The sequence below is a fragment of the Schistocerca serialis genome, chromosome 3 (genome assembly GCF_023864345.2).
Source record: "Schistocerca serialis cubense isolate TAMUIC-IGC-003099 chromosome 3, iqSchSeri2.2, whole genome shotgun sequence".
Lineage (NCBI taxonomy): Eukaryota > Metazoa > Arthropoda > Insecta > Orthoptera > Acrididae > Schistocerca > Schistocerca serialis.
This window is the reverse complement of record NC_064640.1, coordinates 119,965,870-119,992,027: the sequence shown is the minus strand read 5'-3', so window position 1 is coordinate 119,992,027 and position 26,158 is coordinate 119,965,870. Positions and strand designations below refer to the sequence as shown.

At 41.1% G+C, this 26,158-nt stretch overlaps 1 protein-coding gene across 5 annotated transcripts in view; it reads right to left on the bottom strand.

Annotated features, from left to right (window-relative positions):
* LOC126469810 (battenin) overlaps nucleotides 1-25,869 on the bottom strand; it is a 249,762-nt gene extending 223,893 nt beyond the window's left edge. For 3 of the 5 annotated variants that reach the window (XM_050097084.1, XM_050097081.1, XM_050097077.1), the window contains exons 1-2: nucleotides 25,730-25,784; nucleotides 25,457-25,540 (exon numbers count right to left, since the gene is read on the bottom strand). Coding sequence is in view for 1 of the 5 variants with exons in the window: in XM_050097076.1 (XP_049953033.1) it covers nucleotides 25,457-25,540; nucleotides 25,730-25,763 (118 nt within the window). In the remaining 4 variants the exon portion in view is untranslated. Of the gene's footprint in view, nucleotides 1-25,456; nucleotides 25,541-25,729 lie in introns of those variants that run through there. The other 2 variants (XM_050097076.1, XM_050097082.1) reach the window with 2 other exon arrangements.
* Nucleotides 25,870-26,158: the final 289 nt, after the last annotated feature.

Here is a 26,158-nt window from a genome sequence, read left to right as displayed (position 1 = left end):
TACATCACAATAAATATGTCTTCAGTATGCCAAGTGCAAAAATATCTCAGGAACCGAAAATTTTGAAACGCACTGCTTCAGTGTAGTTTTCGACTGGGGAAGAAACGCAACTGTATATGACTGGTTCCATGTTTGTAACTGCCCTTATTAACATATACTTAAAATACATAATTGAGCACCAGGTCTTGCTTCCTAATTGTCTCTGCAGCGATTTATTGCCCATCTTGTGCCTTGTTAGGGGTCACTTGGAAATCTAAATATGCGAAAACCATTTTTGTAATGATTAGTGCAGTTTAGAGCTGAGCACTCACCAATATTTACGACGAATTCTTCAATACATTTAATTATAAATCTCCATTCGTATCGTGTTTCGCATGCCATGTTTTTCTAAACTTTGGGAAAACATGGCGGGCAGTTCAGCTCAGGTTATAGGAGTCTAATCTGTACTGAAACGTAGGTGGCATTGGTCTACGTTCAAACGCACATTCAGAATATCTATCATGCTTGATATTGCTCCGTATCCAACGTACTTTTTCCACGCTATGACGTCAGAAACTAAGCACGCTCATCGTTCACGCCTGAATGGACGGTCCTTGTGCCGATAGTTTTAGTCTCACCACGGTGATACTCTTCGTGAAGGCACTATGATGCGTACATGCCCAGTTTCGACTGCTTGGGGTGTGTATCGACTGTGGTGGTCGTATCTAGTTCTGAGAAGTGGGAGAAGACATATTGGATTTCGTCGTTTAGTTGAAGCTGGTATTTGTTAGGTTTTACACTACAACGTATGTTCTATGGATATATGCTGCTTCAAATACTGAGGATCTCTCGAAAACGCGTTGCTGATTGCACGATTTGTTACAATTAAATATAAGGCGAAAACGTTTAGGTGGCTGAAGTCTTCAAGATGTCTGAACGAGAAACAGACAAAGTTGCAAGTGTCAACAATGGCGCACTGGGTAGCATGACGGAGCTCGAAAGTGTAGTTGGAGCGCTAGTTCTCGTCTTGCAACTTGTAATATATATATATATATATATATATATATATATATATATATATATATATATATATATATATATTCGCTTTTCTAAAATATTCGAGGACCTCCTACTCAATTTTTTGCAGAATGTGGAGGATGATACCCTGTACTACCACTAGTCATTTATTTCCTTTCTTGTCACCTATGCACATCGAGCGAGGGGAAAACGACTAACTTTATACCTCCGTACGAGCAAGAAAATATGGCCTGTAATATTCGACGTTTGTACATATAAGAGTGCTCTCTCCCTGCTGTCAGTTGCCATTGTCAATAATTCAGAAATTAAGCATGAAACATGTAATGACAGTAAATGTTAGAAATACGTTGGTCAACAGTCACAACGATACTCCGTATTTACAATCCTTTTATGGTTTCAGATGTGTGTTACGGTAATACTACATGTATTATCCTGGCGTGCAAAGTACGTATAATTTTGTATATGTAACTAGACAACATTACGTTATGCTTATGGTCCTCAAATGAATAAACAGATCAGTTAAAACTAAGGTCGCATCGAATAAGATGAGGCAAGATGTGATTTATCCACTGATGCGCGACATATAAATACGTTCCCATTTATTAATACTAATGAGGCACGCACAATGATGGCGCATTTGCAGACAGCATTTCTGAAATGAACATAACCTGCGTAGATACGCATTACTTTAATGCTTGGAAGTATTTAGATATTGCAAACAGCAACTAGTCACACCATTAAGTTACGGCAACAACTATACCAGGTGTGAGCTTCTCGCCATGGGAGGCTCACGGCCCTCAGTCTCGATATGACCACACAAGTCGATAGATTCCCTAACGGTCGATACTGGGCGCGACTACGTCATAGTGACGTCACGGAGAGAAATCACCGCGGCGAACCAGTCTCCTCTGGACGCACAGCGTGCTGCCGTCAGCGGAAGCACGGCTCTGCGTCGCTTGTCGTGGCACAGCATGATGCGCCGCGGCTCTGCATTCGTCACCCAGCAAAGACACGTTTTCCTAAAGAGTGTCAACTGCCCAGCAAAGCACCTCTTCCTGCAATCTCGACAGTGATGATGAGTAAAATGTCCCATCTACAGTCAGTTCCACAAGAAAGTGCACGACATTATCTTTATGAAATAAAAGAGACTATTATATGTTTGCATGAAAATACATGTTATTATTAATTGCACAATCCCCTAATAGTTAATCCTATCGCCGCCATGATCGATTATAGCTTGGCACCTTTTTGGCGTGCTTTTCACGAGATTGTCTGCATATTCTCTCGGTAGCGATCTCCACATCGCCCTGATTTTATATGAAAGCTGCTTCAAAGTACATGTTCGCTTCCCTGTAAGCTTCACATTAATATACGACCAAACATCTTCGATCGGATTTGCGTTCGGAGACATTGCAGGCCAGTCCATCGTGGACACCCCATTGTCTTGTTTCCACGCGGTACAGAGACTGCTGCGATGTTTCGGTCATTATCCTCTTGAAGCGCTCAGTCTGCCTTGTTCGAACCAAATACACACACCAAAAAAAGTTTTGGATCACCTCGGTTCCGAGAGTTTCGGAACTTGTACGGAAAAATTGGAATTGAGATCAACAACATAAACATCATTTCCGCCCTTTTTATTGCTCTTGAAAATCACACATTGCATGTTGGACCACCGTACAGCGAGACCTTCAGAGGTGATGGTCCAGATTGCTGTACACATCGGTACCTCTAATACCAAGTAGCACGTCCTCTTGTATTGATGCATGCTTGCATTCGTCGTGGCATACTATCCACAAGTTCATCAAGGCGCTGTTGGTCCAGATTGTCCCACTCCTCAATGGCGATTCGGCGTACTTCTCTCAGAGTGGTTGGTGGGTCACATCGTCCATAAACAGCCCTTTTCAATCTATCCCAGGCATGTCGATAAGGTTCATGTCTGGAGAACATGCTTGCCACTTTAATCGAGCGATGTCGTTATCCTGAAGGAAGTCATTCACAAATTGTGCACTAGGGAGAGGGGCGCGAATTGTCGTCCATGAAGACGAATGCCTCGCCAATACGCTGCCGATATGGTTGCATTAGCGGTTGAAGGATGGCATTCACGTATTGTACAGCCGTTATGGCACCTTCCATGACCATCAACGGCGTACGTCGGCCCCACATAATGCCACCCCAAAACAGCAGGAAACCTCCACCTTGCTGTACTCGCTGGACAGTGTGTGTATGGCGTTCAGCCTGACCGGGTTGCCTCCAAACACGTCTCTGACGATTGTCTGGCTGAAGGCATATGCGAAACTCATCAGTAAAGAAAACGTGCTGTCAATCCTGGGCAGTCCATTCGGCATGTTGTTGGGCCCATCTGTACCGCGCTGCATCGTGTCGCGGTTGCAATGGACTTCGGGAGTGAACTTGTGCATCATGCAGCCTATTGCGCGTAGCTTGAGTCGTAACACGACGTCCTGCGGCTGCACGAAAAGCATTATTCAACATGGTAGCGTTGCTGTCAGGGTTCCTCCGAGTCATAAATCGTAGGTAGCGGTCATCCACTGCAGTAGTAGCCCTTGGGCGGCCTGAACGAGACGTGTCATCGACAGTTCCTGTCTCTCCGTATCTCCTCCATATCCGAACAACATCGATTTGGTTCACTCCGAGACGCCTGGACATTTCCCTAGTTGAGAGCCCTTCCTGGCACAAAGTAACAATGAGGACGCGATCGAACCGCAGTATTGACCGTCTAGGCATGGTTGAACTACAGACAACACGAGCCGTGTACCTCCTTCATGGTGGAATGACTGGAACTGATCGGCTGTCGGACTCCCTCCGTCTAATAGGCGCTGCTCATGCATAGTTGTTTACATCTTTGGGCGGGTTTAGTGACATCTCTGAACAGTCAAGGGGACTGTGTCAGTGAAACAATATCCAGTGTCAACGTCAGGAGTTCTGGGAACCGGGGCGATGCAAAACTTTTTTTGATGTTTGTAGCTTCAAAATGGTTCAAATGGCTCTGAGCACTATGCGACTTAACTTCCGAGGTCATCAGTCGCCGAGAACTTAGAACTAATTAAACGCCGGCCAGAGTGGCCGTGCGGTTCTAGGCGCTGCAGTCTGGAGCCGCGCGACCGCTGCAGTCGCAGGTTCGAAGCCTGCCTCGGGCATGGATGTGTGTGATGTCCTTATGTTAGTTAGGTTTAATTAGTTCTAAATTCTACGCGACTGATGACCTCAGAAGTTAAGTCGCATAGTGCTCAGAGCCATATGAACCAACTAATTAAACCTAACTGACCTAAGGACATCACACACATCCATGCCCGAGGCAGGATTCGAGCCTGCGACCGTAGCGGTCACGCGGTTCCAGACTGAAGCGCCTAGAACCGCACGGCCACACCGGCCGGCGTTTGTAGCGTCTTAAGGGACCTTAGAAGACATTTTTGATAAATGTTGCATATTTTTTCAGCGTTTAAATTGGCTTTAAATAAGTGCAAATAGCCAAAATCAAGTTTAGAGAAACATCCCCAAACATGTTGGCGGCAGTAGAATCGTCCTTCAAATGTCGGTTCTCTAAATTTTCTCAATAGTGTTCCTAGAAAAGAACGTCGCCTTCCCTCCAGAAATTCCGATTTGAGTTCCCTAAGCATCTCTGTAACACCTGCATGTTGCTCGAACTTACCAGTAACAAATCTAGCAGTTCACCTCTGAATTTCTTCGATGTCTTCCTTTAACACAACGTGGTGCGGACCCCTAACACTCGATATGGGTTCAAGAATAGGTCACAGTAGCGTCCTATACGCGATCTCCATCAAAGACGAACCGCACCTTCCAAAAACTCTCGCAAAAACCGACGTCAACGACCCTCCCCCCACAATTCTCATACGCTCGTTCCATTTCATATCGCTTTGCAACGTTACACGCAGATATTTAAACGACATGACAGTTTCAAACGGCACAATACTACTGCCGTATTCGAACATTATGGGTTTCTTTGTCCTACTCACCTGCATGAACTTAAATTTTTCTACATTTAGAGCTAGCTGTTCATTACACCAACTATAAATGTTGTCTAAGTCATCTAGTGAAATTGCGTGCTTATGGAATATCGTCTAAATTATGCGACTGGATTCGTGATCTCCTGGCAGAGAGGTCACAGTATTAAAAGACGGAAAGTCACCGAGTAAAACAGAAGTGATTTCGGCGTTCCCCAAGGTAATATTACAGGCCCTCTGATGTTCCTTATCTATATAAGCGATTTAGGAGACAATCTGAGCGGCCGTCTCAGGCTGTTTGCAGACGATGCTGTCGTTTGTCGTCTAGTAAACTCATCAGAAGATCAGAACAAATTGCAAAACGATTTAGAACAGATATCTGAAAGTTGCGAAAATTGACCCTAAATAACGAAAAGTGAGAGGTCACTCACATGATTGCTAAAGTGTTACACGATAAATCAGTCAATTCTAAAGGCCGTAAATTCAACTAAATAGTTAGCAATTACAATTACGAACAACTTAAACTGGAGAGAACACACAGAAAATGCGGTGGGAAATGCAAACCAAAGGCTGCGTTTTGTTGGCCGAACACCCATAAAATGAAGCAGATCTACTAAAGGATTACCTACACTACTCTTGTCCGTCCTCTTTTGGAGTACTGATGCGCGGTCTGAGGATAAGATTAACGGAGTACATCGAGAAAGTTCAAAGAAGAGCAGCACGTTTTGTATTATCACGAAATAGAGGAGAGAGTGTCACTTACATGATACAGGATTTGGGACGGGCATCATTAAAACAAAGCGTTTTTCGTTGCAGCGGAATATTCTCACGAAATTTCAATCATCAAATTTCTCCTCCGAATACGGAAATATTTTGTTGACGCCGACCTACATAGGGAGAAACGATCAGCTTAACAAAATAAGGGAAATCAGAGCTCGCACGGAAAGATATACGTGTTCGTTTTTTCTGCACGCTGTTCGAGATTGGAATAATTGGAAATGGAATAATTGAGAATTGTTGTGAAGGTGGTTCGACGAACACTCTGCAAAGCACTTAAGTGTGATTTGCAGATTGTTGCCAAGGTGGTTCGACGAAACCTTCTGCCAGGCACTTAGGTGTGATTTGCAGAGTATCCATATAGATGTACGTCTTACATTCACCTACAGTCACTCAACAACGACAGCTTCCCATACACCTTAGCATCAGCAAACAGCCGCAGATTGCTGCTCAACCGAACCGCGAGATCATTTATGCATAATGAAAATAACTGCGGTCGTATCATACTTCCCTGGGGCAGTCCTGACGATTCCCTTGTCTCTGATGAGCACTCACCGTCGAGGATAAAGTATTGGGTTCTATTACTTTAGAAGTCCTCGAGCGACGCACATATCTGGGACTTATTCCATATGGTTGTACCTTCGTTAACAGTCTGGAGTGGGCCACCGTGTTACATGCTTTTAGGAAATCTATAAATATGGAATATGCCTGTTGCCCTTCGAACATAGTTCGCAATATAACATGTGAGAAAAGGGCAAGCTGAGTTTCGTACGAGCGATGCATCCTGAAACCGTACTGATTCATGGACAGAAGCTTTTCGGTCTCAAGGAAATTTACTATATTCGAACTCAAAACAAGTTCAGTAATTCTACAGCAAACCGATGTTAAGGATATTGGCCTGTAATTTGGGGGGCGGGGGCTTCTTTTACCCCTCTTATATACAGAAGTCATCTTTGGTTTTTTCCAGTCGCTTGGGACTCTGCGCTGGGCGAGAGATTCGCGATAAACGCAAGCTAAGTAAGGGGTCACTGCTGTAGAGTACTCTTTGTAAAACCGAACTGGGAAGCTTTTTTGTTTTCAACTCTTTCAATGTCTCTCTTCACGAGGAGTGCCTATTACCATGTCATCCATACGAAAGTCTGTGCGATAGTCAAACGACGATATGTCTGTACGGTTCTCCTGTGTGAACGATTTCTTAAACGCGAAATTTACGACTTCCGCTTTCCTTTTTTTGTCTTCTACTGCCATATCAGACTGGTCAACGAGTGACTGTGTAGAAGACTTACACACGCTTTGCGATTTTAGATAGGTCCAGAATTTTCTCGGGTTTTCGACCAGATCTTTTGCGAAGGTATGACGGTGACAGCTGTTGTATGCTTAACACATAGATCTTTTTACAGACGCACCAATCTCTACTAACATTTGCCTGCTATCTTTTCCGAGTTCTGTTTTGAACCGAGAGTGCAACAGCCTTTGCTAGGCATTTTCTGAATTTCGGTGTTATACCACGCTGGGTCTTCTCAGTCCTTAATCCACTTAGTTACTAGTCACATAGCTCTCCAGAGCGAAATTTACAACTAAACTAGGCCCATAATTCCTCTATGTCCATTGCACTGGAACTAAAAGATGTCGGTGATGAGGATGAAATGATGATGAGGACAACACAACACCCAGTCCACAAGCGAAGAAAATCTCCAACCCGGGCCCGCTGCATGGGAGGCAAAGCACGTTACCATCCAGCTAAGCAGGCGGTCTAAATGATGCCCATTCATTGTCTAAATAGGATATTAACAATTGTTTATCTGCTCTTTCCAGTATAAATACTCACCTAGCCTTCTTGATGTATTTAGTAACCACAGTCGCTATGACGACATCATGATCACTAATCCCCGTCTCTGTACTGACGTCGTCGATAAGGTAGCTACAACATCTAAAACATTTCCATCGTGTATGGGTTGTCGAGCTATCTGCTCAAGACAGTTTTAGTAAAACGTGTTTAAAAGTACGTCGCACGACTGTCTGTCTGTACCTCCTGCAACGAATCCATAGACGTCCCAGCCTATACTTGGTAAGTTACAGTCGCCCCAACTAATACCGCATGATCTGGGTATTTATGCGCTACTGACCGTAAACTTTCTTTGAATGACTCTAAAACTGTCATAGCGGAATCGGGTGGCCAGTAAAAACATCTAACAATTAACTTGATTTCTCCTAGACCTGTTGTACGCGACCAGATAACTTCACTGTCACACTCAATTTCGAGCGCACTAGAGACAATATTTCCGTCAACTGCAATGAACTCTCCCCCTCCTATGACGCCTAATTCGTCTTTCCGATATACGTTCCATGACCAGTTAAATATCTCAGCCCACTCAGGGCTATGACACTGTCGAAGACTTCTAGATGGCATTATGCAAGTTTCTAAGGAGGAAATGGGGGAAAATGAAGGTTTCAGTGGAGTTCCTTCCGAGCTTGAGAATTAAGTTTTCGGAATGGACGATGTTTCAAGCAAAACTGACAGGGCACATCAAGGAATTAAGATTGGAAAATGTGCGGCAAACGCTCCAGCTATACAAGAGAGCAGCTCACCGTCAATAACCGAATATACCAAGCTTAAGGCAGTTCTCAACACAGCTGTTCCTTCCTTTGCTGTTGTTGCCTCCGCAGTCAGAATGAAACCGACATGATCGTCAAAATTCAGAAAAAATGTCTCAACAGACAAAAAAGATACTAAAGTCACTAAATAGCGTCTGACAGAAGCTATCAATCCTAGGACAGACATAATTAAGTATATAACAACAGCCATAGTGTTGTCATAAGAGACGCCGAATCCCAAAAAGACTGAGAGAGACTGCAAGACAATGACGACAAAATTTCATACGTTAAGTGTGAACCCCCCAGAGAAGATGGCCACGTCTAATTGTGTGTGACGTACAACTCGGCATGCCCAGTGAGTAGTTGCTAGTGTGTCAATCAACAGAATGAGCTATGCACTGCGCATCGGTAATGAGCTGCGAAAGATTGTGAAGGAACTGGGTGCCGATGTCAAGCTAGTCCACGATCATACGTGAGGAATGGGAAACTTCCACATTTACCGACACACGTGACCACTTTACTTGGGCAACAGAACGCCAAGGCAGCAATTATCATTCTCAATCGTAGATACCTTGTCGGTAAAGTCACATAGTTATACGGTGGCCATGGTGTTACAGTAGCGATGAGCACTCCTCAATGGAAGTGGATTATTACCTGCATATACATACAGTACTCCCACATGATTGTTCTGTACGTTGACAAATTAAGAGCTGGAGCATTGTACATTCGTGGTGCTTGTCTCATAATCGGAGCTGATGGGCACGCAAAGTCGGTGCTTTGGCACAGCAGAACGACAGATGAACGTGGTGTAATGTTGCAGAACTTGATCCAAGAACTTGGTCCGACTGTGGTCGAGGAGGACAGCGTAGCACATTTGCAAATAGTAGCGGTACAAAGACCAATGTAGACACTACCCAGGCAAATTGGGCAGTGGCTAATAAGTTAATATCCTGGGAGGTCAAACAACATATGACCACTAGCGACTGGAGGAATTCCGCCACATGATTCTGCAGATACAGATAACAACCATCAATCAGATGAGTTATGAATACAGTATCAGCAACGTCCTAATCCCGTTCCCTCAGGAAGAAGTAGCGATAGCCACGATTAAACGTGGCAAGGCACCGAGTCCATATGGCATCTCTTCAGAGGTGATACAGAAAGTAACTCCAATCATAGTGCCGCTCTTACCACGTTTATTGAAAGAAGTCGTGAGACAGAGCATGATACCAAAGATTTGGAAATCTTCACGTACACTTACAATAAATAATGGTCTCGATAAAGACCCCGCAGAGCCGAAGAGCTATAGACCTATATGTTTAATAAATACATTGGCAAAAGCTCAGGAGCGGATACTCTGCATCTTGAAGAGCACACAGAGCTCCAGCTCAGCACGTGTCAGTTCGGCTTTCGCAAAGGTAAATCGACAGATGGTGACATTACTCCGGCTCTTCAAATTGTAGGTAGGGCAAACAATAAATATTGTACTGCAATAATTATCGACATCGCAGGCGTATTCGATAATTTTTGGTGGCTGCGATGTTCAATAGTTAAGAAGTCTTTGGATCCCAAAGCGACTTTATTTAAATTTCAGGGACTAACGTAATGGTCGCACAGTCGAATGGCTTGCTGGGTGGCATTGGGTAACAAAAATTTACAAAAGACTGTCCACATGGTTTGATATGTGGACCAATACATTGGGACCTAGCAATAGAGCTGCTGCTGGAAGGGGTTGATGAAGCGAATGGAGTTGTGACTTACGCTGAGATATCTCGGTTGTGGTCTCTGGAGATTCCAGGCTGAAGCTTGAAGAAAACGCAACAGCATGCTCTCAGATATGTAGGGGTGATGCAGGAGCTACAAATAAAAATACATACATGCTGCTAAAGGGCAAACTCTCCCTAAAGAGGAATCCAACCTTTGGGTTAAATAAAGCCTAATTAAAAGCAGCACTGTATGCAGGTATTCAGGAGTTTTACTCGATGACAGCAGAAACTTCTCAGCTCGTTTAGATACTGTCTGCCTAAAGGCTGCCAAAATCACTCACAAAACTGCCAGTACCTACACTGCCAACTTATCCCCAGAGGCTTTTAAACTGTACCACAATTCAATACTGATTGCCATTATGAGCTTTGCAGCAAGCGCTTGGCCTCTGGTTCCTCCTGGTACGACACAGAGACTTTCTAAGACGTACACAGTGAGGGATTCTCCTCAGGATGATGCGATCATACAGTATTACACTGGCAGAGGCTCTCCTCATCATTCATTCAGGGAATATGTCCCACTGACATCACAGTAAGATATCATGTCACAGAATACTGATTGCAGCGGGATAACAAAGTACAAAAAATTACAGGTTCCAGAATAACTAATAAATTAGATCTTCGAGACAGGACACCTGATGAATGGCAGCAGGATTGGGATAGCAGAAATAAAGGACGCCAGTTATACAGTATCCTTCCAAACACAATAGAGAATACAAATGATTCATTACGTTCTCTGCAGAGGTATGTTCACTTTTATGACAGGTCACGGCCCATACCCCCACTACATACACAGAATAGGAAAGAGACTTTCAGCATTGTGTGACTATGGTGAATTAGGATCAGCTGAGCATCTGGTGTTAACATGCCCACTCCGAGTGGACACTAGGACATACGAAGACCCTCAGGAAGAATGACGTACATACCTAATTGTGAATGCTTACAAATGCCAGTCACGAATGACACATCTAGGAAAGAACTAAATAATTTCAGAGCAGCTATCAGAAAAGAAATGTGAGTATAAGAGACATCAACAGAAGAGAGGGATGAGTGACAGGGAATAAACGAATGATGAGGAGGTATGAAAGGATGGTGGTAGTGCTGATGCTGAGGAAGAGGCAAAAAACCGTGTGATCAGTAAAGTGTTGTGTGGTGTCTGTCAATAAAAGCATATTCAATAGTAATTTAGTTTTAATTTAATTTTAATATAAATACATTAGTTATTAGTAATAATCGTTGTGATGACTCAATGTTTCTGCTGAGTCGCTAAACAACTGGACAGTTAACTAGAGATGGCTGAAGCGTACGCTATTTTCTCACTCAGCGCAAGCAAAACTCAAAGATGTACTGAGGTAACCACAAACAGCATTTAGAGAAATTTACATAAGAAGCAACATAATACATTTATCTATTTTGTTTTTGTTTCATTATATACTTTGTTTTATTTTCTTCCTAACTACTTTTTCTTTATATATACAGATATACATTTATTATTAATTTTGTGTAGTGAATTACCAATGTACTGATGTATTGTATGATCCGCTTTAAACACACAGTAGGACAGGTTTTATGATAATAATAAATAAATAAAAGAACACATCATCACACCAGATACAATTGAGGACTGAAAGTACATGGTGTCAGTAATTCACAGTTAGATGTTACAGCATTTGACTGTAGATTCCATCTGGTCTCAGTGCCACATCGCAGCTAAGGGCCAGAGGGAGAACTTCTCGCACAATGAAAGGAGCATTATATGGTTCCGGGCACTGATTAGTGTAGGATAGGTTCTTACACCCTACTCGTCTTATGTGTAGACAGAAAGCTGAGGGGTAGTTGGATGCAGATGCTCAGACTAAGTATAACACAACATGTCTGTGATAATAGGGTCAGAGCAAATGTTGCTATCTAAAAGGGCACTGGAAATACTGGTTACTAAATGGTGACCATAAAAAAATAGCAACTTGAACCATACATGAGAAGAAGAGTTATGCATCCCTGTGGCAGTGACAAACCTTTCTCAACATTAATTCTTCTGGTGTTTTACAAGGCAGGCCACTGTAATCTAACGAGGAAGTTTTGCAGTGCAGTCCAAGACACATGCAACTTGAAATACCAACTGCCACAAACCATACCCACCTTCTTCCATAATTTGAGTGGGTATGATGCTCACTTCTTTGTTAAGCACTGATTTTTCAGTTCAAAAAGGATAAGCTCAGTGTCATACCTGAATCGTTGAAGTACACATTTCATTTTCCAAGCAAATCACACAAAAAATAATGCTCCGTTTCCTGGATACGCTATGCTTCATGCATGCAATTCCTCAAAAACTTGCTGAGACACTGAGTTATCAGAGTTGCATATCCCAATGATGCAAAATTTCATCCTGTGTCAAAGAGAAGGTCTTTCCTTATGAATACCGGTATTCAGTCAAGAGATTCCATGAAATCACATTGCCAAACATAGCCACATTCTCCACTAAACTCATAGGCACAGCCGTTACAGATGTAGTGTATGTACATGTGATGAAAGTTTGGCAGGAGTTCCATATCCCTGAATTTGGGGAATATGCTAAGTTGTACATAAAAACCGATGTATGCCTGCTCGCAGACATTTTTGAGAAATTACGGAGCATATGCCTGGGTACATACTATATGGATCCTGCCTTCTATTACACAACACTAGGACTTCTGTGGGACACAATGTTAAGAACACATGTCAGCATCGAGCTGTTGACCAATGTTGACAAGCTGTTCTTCTTCAAATGAAGGTTTCACAGAGGACTTTGACAATGTGTCTCCAGGTATGCCAAGGTGAATGACCTGTGAATGAATACAGGATATCTGACAATTTAAGTTATATCCTTTACTTGGGTGTAAACAACCTCTATGGGCATGTCACACAACAGTCTCTGCCCACTGGAGGGTTCCATCGGTTGTCCAAAGAGGAAATAGTCAGACTGAAGGCAAAGGTCCATGATTTTGCTGCAGATATTCTGGTCAAGGATATGTTTTGGAGACAGGACTGGCATGCCATACTCATTTAAATGACTTCCATGGAAACTTGCCGCTGTGTCCGGAATGCCTAATCATGCGCAAGCTGATGATAATGATTGGGAATAAGCAGATATACGTAGGCTGAAAGTGAAATAGTGACAACACTGCTGTGGAGACACTATGCAATGGAATCTACTATTGTCGCTGATAGCACATGTTGTTGACATTGAGCAAATGGACTCGCCCGTTCCACATCACTGGCGTGTGCACAATCGAGGGAAGCACAGTCACTTGTGAGTAAGCAGTCTAACATAACGGTGTCACTATGTTTCTGAAACAGAAACAATGGAGTTGGATCAAGATTGAATGTGCCAGAGGTCATACAGCATGACAGTGTCATCAAGGTCTTCAAGACGCATGCGGGGAATCAGCATTGCAGTACAGAAAAGTGGCACATTTGGTAAAAGCCTTCAACGAAGGTTGGCAAACTGTGGCAGACATGCATCGGGCAGGTTGTCCTAGTGTCTCTGAAGAAGAAATGCATGCTGTTGTCATGTTAGTTGACGGCGATAAACGCCATACAATTTGTGAGCTCACCCATGAAACCAGATTAGCGCATACGACTGTGCTTCGCATCCTGAAGGAATGCTTTGGCATGCAAAAACTTGGGTTCCGCATGACTTGACGTAAATGCAGAAATGGATGCGTTACGACACTGCTCAGACGCACTTGGAGCACTATGAGTGCGTAGGAGAGGCTTTCTTACGCCGTATTGTAACGCTGGATGAGACATGGGCCACATTGTACGAGCCAAAACTGAAACGCCAATCCAAGGAATGGCGTCATTATGGGTCACCGTGAAAGTCGAAAGTGCATCAGAGCCCCAGTATGGTGAAAGTTATGGTGATTCTCGTGTATGACTGTGATGGTGTTATCCTAAGGCATTACACTCCTCCACAGCAGATTGGCAATACACAGTATTACTGTTTGTTTTTTGGAGCATCACCTGTGAACAGCTTTGGGAAAGAAGTGGCAACACTTTCTGTGCAACCCACCCATCATTTTGCATGACAATATGTGGGCTCATACAGCGCAAGCTGTGGCTGCTCTGTTACGACGATGGGACTGGGAAGTATTGTACCATCCACCATGCTCCCCGGACTTAAGTCCTTGTGACTTTGATTTGATTCGGAAAATGGAACCACTTCATAGCATTCGCTTTAGAACTGTTGAAGAGATTCGACAGGCAGTAGACTGCTCCATTCGCACCATCAACAGAACAGGCTCTGCTAACGGTATACTACGCCTTCCACAACACTGACAATGGGTTCTACACAATGCTGGTGACTACTTTGAAGGACAGTAACAGGTGCAAACATGCAACTCTTTTGTATTGGTTGTGAATAAATAGTTGCCACTATTTAAGTTCCAACCGTTGTATATTCTGCAGTACAGAAACCTCCAGCAATCTCTCAATTTGTGAGTGGAGCTTATTAGAATCACCCGCAGCATCTCCTTCAATCAGTGTTGGTGTTTAAATGGGTACATTGATGTAAACACTGAACAGACGGCTCTCAAGATATGGGACTTTCAAAAAAATATTTCTAAATTAATAAATAATGCAATTTTTGGGAAAATTGTGGAAAATGTTAGAGAATACCACAAGATTCATTTACTCTACCATTATAAGAGGTGTTTTGGTGCAAGAGGTTACATAGCCAGACCAAATTTTAAGCAGGCCACAAACTTAAATCAACGACTAGTCACAGTGGAAATGGCTAAAGTTTCAGTGCAATTCACGAAGCCTATCTACATCAGCATGTGTGTTCTGGACCAGTTCCACTTTGAGTTCGTGAAGCCAAACTTCGCTGATTCCAAATTACTTTACATGGGTACAGACAGTTCCATCTACAGATTGAAAGGCTGCAATAAATATGAAGTAATTAGGTACAATATCGAAGCATTTGACACGTTTGGATATGCAGCCGATAATCCTTGCAGAGTAACATCTTAAAACAAGGTTATCGGTCTGATGAAAGACGAGGCGAACGGTTCACAGACTGTGGAGTTTGTGGGGCTCAGATCAAAAATGTACGCATACCGCATAATGCAGGTGCTGCCCAAACGCAGGCAAAGGGTGTGCATCACACAGCCTCACAGGCTGTCACGATCAAGGATTACAAGAGGTGCCTGCTGAGGGCGTTGTCGCTGCTCCACATATGGTCTGTCAAGTAGTCTTTCAATCGATAGGTCATGAAGTACATACTGCAATGCAGCTGAAAGCTGGGCTGTCGTGTTATGACGACAAATGCTTCATCTGTGGGAATGGGATCAGCACCATCTCGTGCTCACACTACTCACTTGAGTGACTGAGTGTATGAAGTGTATTTAATTTTAAATAGTGGTTGTGTATGCAGAATAGCTATATTAACCATTTGTTACAGATGTGTGTATGTGTATGAGTGAATATCTGTGCACTGTGTGCTTATAAATTGTATTTATTATGTGTACTGTGTACATGACTGCACACTATGTATGCATGTATATATCGTGTGTGTGTGTGTGTGTGTGTGTGTGTGTGTGTGTGTGTGTGTGTGTGTGTGAGAGAGAGAGAGAGAGAGAGAGAGAGAGAGAGAGAGAGAGAGAGAGAGAGAGAGAGAGGTTTCTTCGCCTGCTGCTGCTAGTCCATATTTTCTGTATACTGATTTACAGGAATGATAAATGTACATAGAAGAATTTAAAAAAAATGACAAGTGTACACAGAAACTGACAAAAGATGGGAAACATAATATTTAAGTTTTTGTCTCTACTAGCTTTCAGTGCATTAATCAATTGGTAGTTTGAAGAAGGAACAATCGAAAAAAAAAAAAAAAAATTGTTTTTTGTCGTCAAACTAGCATTAGCGTATACGTGGGCAAACAAAAGTGGCCCAGATGAGTGGATATGATTTTACGTTAATGTATACACACCCTGTGATGCACACATGACATATATGCCCACCACATGATCAACACGGGTTCAGTGCGTAGTGCGGGCTGTGTCAGTGTGAGTGAAGCAGTGCAAATGGGGCAATGGTACTTACAGTGGAGCAGTGCATGTTTGTGGTGGAAAGTTACATCACAATAAAGTCGTGAAAACTGTATGGTCAGTTGCTTCCTGAGAAGTTTAATGGTGTCAAAGTGCCAGCAACGAGTGCCACACAACACTTAGTCCAAAAATAGTGAGAGACAATATCTCTTTCAAAGAAAGTCAAAGAATCATGTGGATGAGTACTCCACCTGGACCTACACGTGCATCTCTATATAGTGTCTGTTGTTCATGCATTAAAAAAGAAAAAAAAACAGTAAATGCTTCTCAATGTCTCCAGTTTTTTGAGTGGCTATTCACTGAGACAACAATGAATGGCTTGGACATGGTTCTATTCTTTACGTCTGATGAAGCCTGGTTTCATCTGAGTGGTTACATCATCTCTCAAAATCACAGGTTCTGGGCAGCAGAGAATCTGTATAACTTCCGCAAAACAAAATTGCATGATCATAAAGTTGGGGTTTGGTGGCCAGTGTCTGCACACTGCATTATTCATCCCATCTTCTTTCATGAGACACTCACTTCGACACATTACATTGCCAACAGTTTGAAACCATTTGTGGCAGCATTCATGGAGGACGGGAAGACCTACAGTTACTTCCAGCAGAATGGAACACATTTACCAGTCTTCACAATAGCAGATGTCAGTCTGATCACGGCCTTAGCTGGCCGGACAGGTCATCTGATCTGTCAGTGTGCGACTACTTTGTGTGTTGTTTTTTCAAGAAATGCAGCAGAGCATTTTGGATGAGACTGTTGCAGCAATTCCAGCAGTCCAACTTCAATCAGCCTTCAGTAACTTGGTGGCCAGGGTCCAAAAGCACTAAGAGATGAATGATGTTCACTTTCAACATCTGCTATAGTCAGGTTAGTATTGTAGTCCCTTTCATCTGCTGTGTTTCTTTGTACCAAGTAACTCTGCTCTCTGGACTACTTTTATTTGCCCCATCCTGTAGATGTACATTGTGAGCTGTAAAAAGAGACTGAAAACCACTCACATCCTGGTTTAATCAGACTAGGAAATATTCATTAGTGCAAAGAAGAGAACATATGCCAGTTTTGAGTTTGTCCACCCACAATGCTGTGGTTACTTTAACAGTGGGTGTCCACATCTGCTGTTCAGTTGCTTAAGGCTTCATGTTTGCAGTGCATCAGAGTATTGTTTTGTATTTAATGTCTGATGTCTGAATTTAGATATTCTTCATTAATGGTAAATGAATATCAGTTATTCATATAGTAAATATTCTAGATGGTTTGAAAGCATATTAGTTTGGCAACACCAACAATAAACAAATCTCTGGTAAGCTCCTCATTTTCGATTTTAAAATACAGGCAGTTAGAATATTTCTAACCCAAAGGTTATTTAACTGCCTCCGAGTTCACTGATGGTATGGTGAAGAACATTTTCTTGCTGCAAAAGAACAACAGTGTCCCACATTCCAACACAAGTGGCGTACAATGGAAAAATTGAAGTACAAGACAAGAAAAATTGCATCACAAGACAAGAAGATCAAGGGAGTATGAAGACAGTTACATAATTCCACATGAGTACAGACCATTTTATGAGATATTGATGAAACCAACAACAGCTATTGTAGACGATGATAAAAGTGAATGACAGTAATAATTGTCAGGGTTAATTTCATGGATCATTCTTTCAAAACCTGTGAGTAGTATATAAACTTCTGCATATGTTCTATTATGAAAGTTTTGTGAAAATATAAATATTTCTGATGTGACATGAATTTTTTAATGCCTAATTAATAATCAGTTTGAAGATGGGAACAAATCCACAGTTTTTAATACTGTGGTGCAGTCCTCAAGACAATCCAATTTATCTTTCCAAGGCACTGAGATATGAGGTTAATGTAAAGAATATCTTATAAATGTTCCACTAAGATAAAATTAAAAATAAGAAAAGGAAGAAGTTTCTTGTACTTCCCCTTACAAGGAGATTTTGGATCCATTCCCTTCTTCAGACTACCAATTCAAATGCAACTGATAGTATTGGTTTACTGTTGGGTTACAAGGAAAAATTTATGTTATAAAACATGTATATTGTAAAATAGCTTTGTAAATAAAAACATAAAAGAAAAGATTGAAAAAATGTTAATAAACAACAACAATTATTGTTAACAAAAACAAAATTGTTACTAATTAACCATAAGTTAATTTGTTATATCATTGTTGTTATTTACAAAAAGAACCTGACCCTCTCACTACACAGTACAACTGAATTACAGAGATAAAAAACTGTTGATAACAATAATTCCTAACCTAATTTGTTTATAACAAACCTAAACCTCTCCGTATGGTATACAGCACATGAATGACATTGCTCACACATTTGCTCTAGTATAAATGAGGGAGGCAGTGTGGGGAGCTTGAATCTTGTTGTTCCATAGAGAAAGAACAGGGGAAAGGATAAACTTCATCTTCCCATTAATTTTATGCCACAAGAGAGTGAGAGGGGGGAGAGGGGGAGTTGTATTGAAGTAACGTGCTACTACTTTCGTTCAGATGTTGGCACCAGTTGCAAATATAGCAGCCTCTTTTCGTGGCAAGTACATTTAATGTTCATATACACACCACCTGATCAAAAGTATTCAGACACCTATTAGTAGACATTAATATGGGATTCATCCACCATTTGCCTCTATAACAGCTCGAACTACGCTGGTGACAATTTCAATGAGGTGTCTGAATGTCTGAGCAGAAATGACTGCCTGTTCTTCCCCAGCATCCAAAAGAAGAGAAGGTAGTGATGTTGGACGTTAGGATCTAGGGTGAAGTTAACATTCTAACTCACCCCAAAGGTGTTCCATTGGGTTCAGGTCAGAACTTTGGGCAGGAAAGTCCATTTCAGGATTTTATTATTCCCAAAGCATTGCTTTACAGATGCTGCTTTACGTGAGAAAGCATTTTCATGCTGATACTATCACTGTCTCCAAACTATTTCTCAGCTGTAGCAGTACACAATGCTGTAAAATGTGTTCACATTTTTCTGCATTTAGTGTTTCCTTAAGCACAATATGAGGGTCACACCCTAACCATTTTAAACACCCCCTAATGTAACACCACCTCTTCACTCATTCACTGTTGGCACTACACATGATGACAGGTAACATTCTCCAAGTATTTAACAAACCCAAACCCTCCCCTCAGATTGCCATGGTATAGCCTGACTCATCACTCCAACTCACTTGTTTCCAGTCATCCACTGCCCAGTGGTGTTGCCCTTTGCATCACCTCCAGTGTCACTTAGTGCACTTAGTTTCGCTTTTTCATTTGTGAAACAGACACTTGTGGTTTGGTATCCTTTCAGTCTGCCCTGAAGGGTCTGACAAAAACATAGGTATTATTTTTCAAAAAGTTTCATTCAGTTCCTGAAAGTTTGACGTTTCAACATCTCTCTTAGTTCTTCTTATTGCCTTTGCTGTTTAAATTAATCATAGTGTTCAATTTTCCTTGATATTTCCACTTTTTCCATTTTTTGCCCCCTCTATTAAAACTTCTTTACATACTTCATTCTACCACATTTTATTTTTATTTTGTTTGATCCAAATGTTCTCTGTGCAGCATTATTAATTTATCTAGCTAATTCTTGCTAACTGCCATGTTTTGTTATTTTAATTTCATCTTGTTATTGTTGAATGGACTGTTTTGTTGCAGTAAGTTCCTTTAACTTTATTTGTAATTTACCATTTAGAAGTTTAATGTTAAATTAGGAAAGGTAGTGATCAGAATAAAGTTCACCATTCTTTATCACTTTCATGTGCATGATTTTCTCAGTTTTTCCTTTTGAAACAGCTACATGATCTGTCTGCCCCTTATAGTTTACAAGTTCCTGACAATCTTCCTAGAAAATGAACGGTCTCCAACAGTCCACTCACTCACCTCAGTTTCAAGCATGGCCAAAGTAGTAATTAAAAAAAAAAAAATAAAAATAAATAAGAGAAACTGAGAGCCTCGAACCTTGACCTCTGGGATCTTGTGCCATGTCACAAATTGCCAATACAGCACAGCCACATGTACGCATCTGAGAAACAAGAAGTCAGTCCTTATAAGTCACACACCAACAAAGATACATTTCAATGAGAACAATTTTTTGCAAAGAGTCAATTGTGGACTGCCACAATGTGCGACTAGTATAGTATACTTCTTGGCAGAATCCAAAAAAAAAAAGGGGGGGGGGGGGAGATGAACATGTGAAGCAACTAGCTCGGCATGTGATTCTCAATGCAAGCACAGACAGACCTGATTTCAAAACATACTTAATTCACAAACAAAGCAAACAAACATTCGAATGAAGCACACGTGCAGGATGTCACCTTCACAAAACCATTACAACATGCCTCAAAGCCATAACCTTCAATTGACCGTATTTGTATGCTACTGGCTGAAGTCTTACAATACCTGGTATTTTTCTTAGATTTATATAACAACAGTTTGTTCACCAAGTGTGAGCTATAACTTTGTCATCCAGACAATCCCATAATATGTCCACTTAGTGTCACAGTATGTTAATCACAGAAAAGCCAAAGTAGAGCTTTAAGAACATCTTCACACTTCCACAAAAAAATCAGGAATGCATATTTTCCCCGCCAGTATGTAGTGTAAATTTCAACACGAGAAAATCTTTGGAATATTTCCCCAAATAAAACTATCTTATTGTTGAAAGAAAGAAAGCAAATTGCTGATAACAGTAGATACATGTGGGACACATTTTTTTTTTTTTTTTGTTAAGGTTGGGAAGGGAGGGAGGGGGGTGTTGAAGCAAATGGATGGGGCCCGTGTGCTTGGTGGATGGTAGGAATGTTTTGTTTCTGTGCTTCATTTGTGGTGTGTTTTTATACCACAATATTCATCAAGTACTGTTTGTGGCTTTTGAGCTTTGACTTTTCTTGTTGGAGCTGTGTGGTTTTAGTCATAAGTTCCAGTTTTTTAACATCTAATTCCTCATCTAAAACTCATTTCCTACATTATTTTCATGGTATCACTAATAAGTATGGGTACGCCAATTTTTTTCTGAAAGTTTTCATTGGTGCTGTGATGTTATCATGCAGCTCAACTGATTTATATAGGTTAACTGGTATATTCAATACCAAGTCTGTTCGCTGCTGTGATTTTTTACAACAGGCATGCTGAAGCTTATGGTTTACAAATTTGAGCATTATATTAGAATCTGAAATGTGGCTGATAAGTGTCATATTATCTATAAACATAAACAACACTAAGGAGGCTATGATGGTATTAACACTTCAAGTGAGCTATATAGGTTAAGTGGAGGATTTGATGATAATTTTTAGATTGTGTTTTTGGCATGAATTTGATATTATATTTTCATGATCATTGGTTGTTGCGATTGTCTAATTAAATTTGGCCAACCCCCGCCCCACCTCCCCCCCCCCCCCCCCAAAAAAAAACACATTTTTTTGGGTTGCCCCTTATTTTTTATGATTCCTTATTAGTAAAGAGAATGATTTTGTAACTGGCAATATGTACGTTGTTTTGCAACATTGTATATGTGTTTCCAATGTTATGGTTGCCATCCTGTAATTTGGTCACATGAGTTTGTGACGCCATGGTCATGGTCTTTTAATTTGATTGGTGGTGCCTTTTTGGAAATTTTTATAACACAATTGGACAAAGTCAGCAGGTGTATCGAATGCTTCAATCAATTCTAGTAATATACAGCCAATACCATCACGAAAGCAACACAGCCTCTAGTTTTGATCCTCCACTTGGCTCTAGATTAGAGGACCCAGATCAGTTGCCTGAATGATGTTGCAAATGGACAACTGTGTTGGGACCCCACATGCATGGTTAGCTGCCTTCAACACTTCTACCAGTCCATGGAAGGGTAAAAAGATCGAAGGAAGGAAGCTGGGTTTAACGTCCCATCGTAATTGAGGTAATACAAGGCGGACCACAAGCTCAGATTTGTCAAGGATGGAAAAGGAAATTGGCTGTGCCCTTTCAAAGGAACCATCCCAGCATTTGCCTGGAGTGATTTAGAGTAATCGTGGAAAACCTAAATATGGATGGCCAGATGTGGGTTTGAAGCACTGTCCTCCCAAATGAGAGTTCAGTGTGCTAACCACTGTGCCACCTCACTTGATATGGTAGCGTAAAGGCTGTGGCAGTGGCTAATTGTATATTATTCTCTAAACCTACTGGTCAGTGTTTCAGTTAATAATGAACTCTCTTGTCTGCTGTAATTAAAACTTCCGGGCTAAGAGGCCATGGTCCAATAGTAGAAATACTTCTTTCTCCCTGACGTTTCGTTGCCAGCTGCGGGCAACATCATCTGAGGTGATTCTATGACTGGCTGCTTTGCCGTGGAGGTCCTGTTTATATAGAGCGTGTAGAGAGCGCCACCACTCGTTATGTGTTGTCAACGAAACGTCAGGGAGAAGAAGTATTTCTACTATTGGACCACGGCCTCTTAGCCCGGAAGTTTTAAATACTGAAGATGCCGGCCGCGAAAGCCTACATGCTATGATCTCTTGTCTGCTGTTTCATCAATAGTCAAATGATTTTTAACGACATCAGTCATCAGATCTGCTTCTCACCAAGTTATTTTGTTACAGTGTTTGGTGAATGGCATATGACTGGCTGAAGTCCCACATGCGTAAAAAGTACCAGTGAAGTATATCATAACAGAATGTATAACTCAGCATGCAAAAAAGTTCATTGTGGAGTGTCAAACATTCTGTATTAGCCCCCTTAGTGTTTTTTATATTTATAGATAATATGTCACTCATCAACCACAGATTCAGATTCTAACATAGTGCACAAATTTGGGAGCCATAAGCTTCAACATGCCTGTTATAAAAAACTATCAGGTTTACGGATTCACAATCATTTAGAATTTAAGGAAATGGTGAAGAAATACCAAATTAAAAATTCATGTAAGTTTTTTTGTTTTTTAAAAATAAGTTAAAAGAATTGCACATGAGAAGCACTGAATTAAGGACAGCTGCTACTTTGGGGACGTAACATGTTAATTACATATGTCACTGAATTTAAAGTGTTTTGTGATAGTGGACAGAGAAGACACAGTGTAGCAAGTCACTTACTAACGCGCAATGCTGGCTTACAAAAACAACAACCACTGAGCAGTTACAATATGCAGAGCCACCATCTCGTTACAGGGTAGAGACATCAACATATCACATTTCGCTCATGTACTTATGCTCAGCATATATCACAAGGCGCAGAGATTAGTGCAGGAACACCACCAATAAGACATCGAGAAGGTCGCCTAGATTGACAAGTCATGGTATACATTTTTACACAATGATGGCAGACTATAAGTATGCTGAAAAACACAAGGTGGTGCATACTGCATGCTAACAGTATGGGATTAATGCTGATGGTTCAGTTTTTCTTGTTTATAAGGGTTTATATGTGGCCAATGAAACATCTACAATCTTCCTCACAAACAAACAAGACAAAAATCTGCTATATCAATGTGCATCTGTTTGTTCAACCTCTGGCACAATGGAAGTTACCCACATATTCATCAATACAATGCACAATCCCGTCACACACCAATTATCAGAATTTTTTGAGGAACTTCCTGCATACATGACGATCCTTGTGTGGTCTCCCAGGCTACCTGACTTCAATACTGTTGAGCACATCAGACATCATCAAGTGAGACGTGCGTGCCTTAGACCAACTATGACCGAACTCTGGGAAACACATTGAGTGGCCGTGAACTAAGATGGTGCTGTAATACGTTTGGTGTCTTGTGGAGTCCATGGCATGACATGTCACTGTCATCATTAGTGATACGTTCTAGCCGACTAGGTAAGTGTGTCTAATTCAGTTACACAACAAGTGTGGAAGTATCAAAGAAGATACTTTTGAATTCCAAATACATGCAGTAAGGGCCATAAAAAGGGCAATCTAAGGCACTTATGAATGGATTTTTTTAATGAATCCACATATTTTCTAAAGTTTCACAAGATTTTTTCAATATTAAATATAATGTTCATATTTTCGAGACAAGATGCAAGGATGTTTTCACAGAGAAAAGATATGACATCCCTTTCCCTTAAAATCAATTCAGTCATTGAGTCACTGTTTTGTTCTCAAAAACAAATCATCAGATCAGTGTCACTTAAGAAATGAGTTAAGAAATGTGTTGACAGCCAACAACATCTTTGGTGTTAATGAATACATAGATCATCAGCATCAAGTTAAACATTAACAAAGAAAATGTCTACCGTGTAAAACTGTTACATACAAACTGGCTTCCAATATATTTGTTAGTGGGTGACAGTAATATTTATTCTTGGGTTCTACACTCAATAAAAGTTTACTAACACATTCGATTTTTACTAGTTCATCATTTTATTACTGTGGCCGCAATGTTGTGGCGTTGATTCAGTCTAGACAACACAATCATCATATAACATGTTCACTGGAAATATGAACACAAAAAAATACGCTCAGTCCCATGCGTCATGGTGCCAGTGCTTTTACCGCTGTCTCTTACACGAAAATATATTCTGCATGTTCACTGTGACCTCTCATTCCTGTGTATTTCATCTGTAAAAAGCAGTCTTGTTTGTCCTTTCGTCATCCATTTGCGCGCATACTTTTTCCCCCTTCACGTTGTTGAGCAACTTAAAACATGGGTAAATTTACGTTCTTCTTTGAAAATTTGTGGGCAAATCCTGTATCAAAAACTTAGATGCACGAATAGTAAATAAAATCAAAAGTGAACCTATATCATACTAAACCCATAAAAACTCCTCAGTGTTATTTGTTACACGCTTCTAATCAGTAATGGAAACTTCCTGTTCTTATTTGACAGCTTTCTCTCACATAAATGGAATGTAATAAAACACGTCTATTAAGATGGATTGCTCAGGGGATGGGGCGGCAGGGACACAAGTGAAACAATTGTTGTCCTATACTAAGTAGGAAAAGCCTTCCTAATGTTCTGTAAAATTTGCAGAACAGTAGGAAGTGTTTTCCTATTTAATATTGTTATCACGTTCTGCCAATCAGCCCCGGAAATTTCAGTTAATTTTAATTCTGTACTACACTGTCGTGCCAATTTCTCAACGGCAGACGGGTGGATGAAAATCACAAGCCTTAAACATTATTCATAGAAGCGAAAGATTTTTCCGACTCGTCCCACGGCGTAAACAGGTAAATTTTTGCGAGTCATTGGTCGACAGCAAAACCCTCACTCAATAGCTTCGCTATTTTGACAACTCACCTTGTTCTGCAAAAGACCGGAAGGACCTGTGAAGTACACGTCGACACTTTACCAACAGTCTTCTTGAAATAGGTATCACAGGAACTGGAATGAGAAACAGTTTTCTAATGTACATCACAAATCAACTCTCCTGAGATAAAAAAATAAAAACTGATGCCAACAAAAAATAAAAGGTTCTTGTTGTATTTTATTATTTGTTAAAACGGCGATTGTAATGTCTAGTACTCGGAGAATTGTTTTACGCCTGGCGTCATTCTAGCGTGTGTTTCTCACCTACTGCCGAAATACGACAACGAAAACACACCATTTAGTAAGTACAATTCAGCTAACCTAAACCAAAACATTCATATTTGTTGACAACCAGCTGTCGCTTGACAGCATGGGTCAAAGTTTATGTCACATACGTGCATCCATAGAGTATAAAAATCTATGGAAAGAGCATTCGGATGCGCAGAACTACTGCCTGCTATTATCTCAGTTTAACAGTCGCGACACTTCGCCTCGATTTTGTTGCCTACCGCGCCAACAGCGCCTCAAGCGGCCAGTAACTTAAACTGTGAGTTCGGCGTGATTGTGAAAGCGAATAGTGGTTGTTTATTTTGATTTCTTCAATGATTTTTACAAGCGGAAGCGTTTGTAGCGCAATAAATTTCAGCAACAACAGGAAGAAGACATCACAGCTGTCTGTTTTTAGGTTTCCTA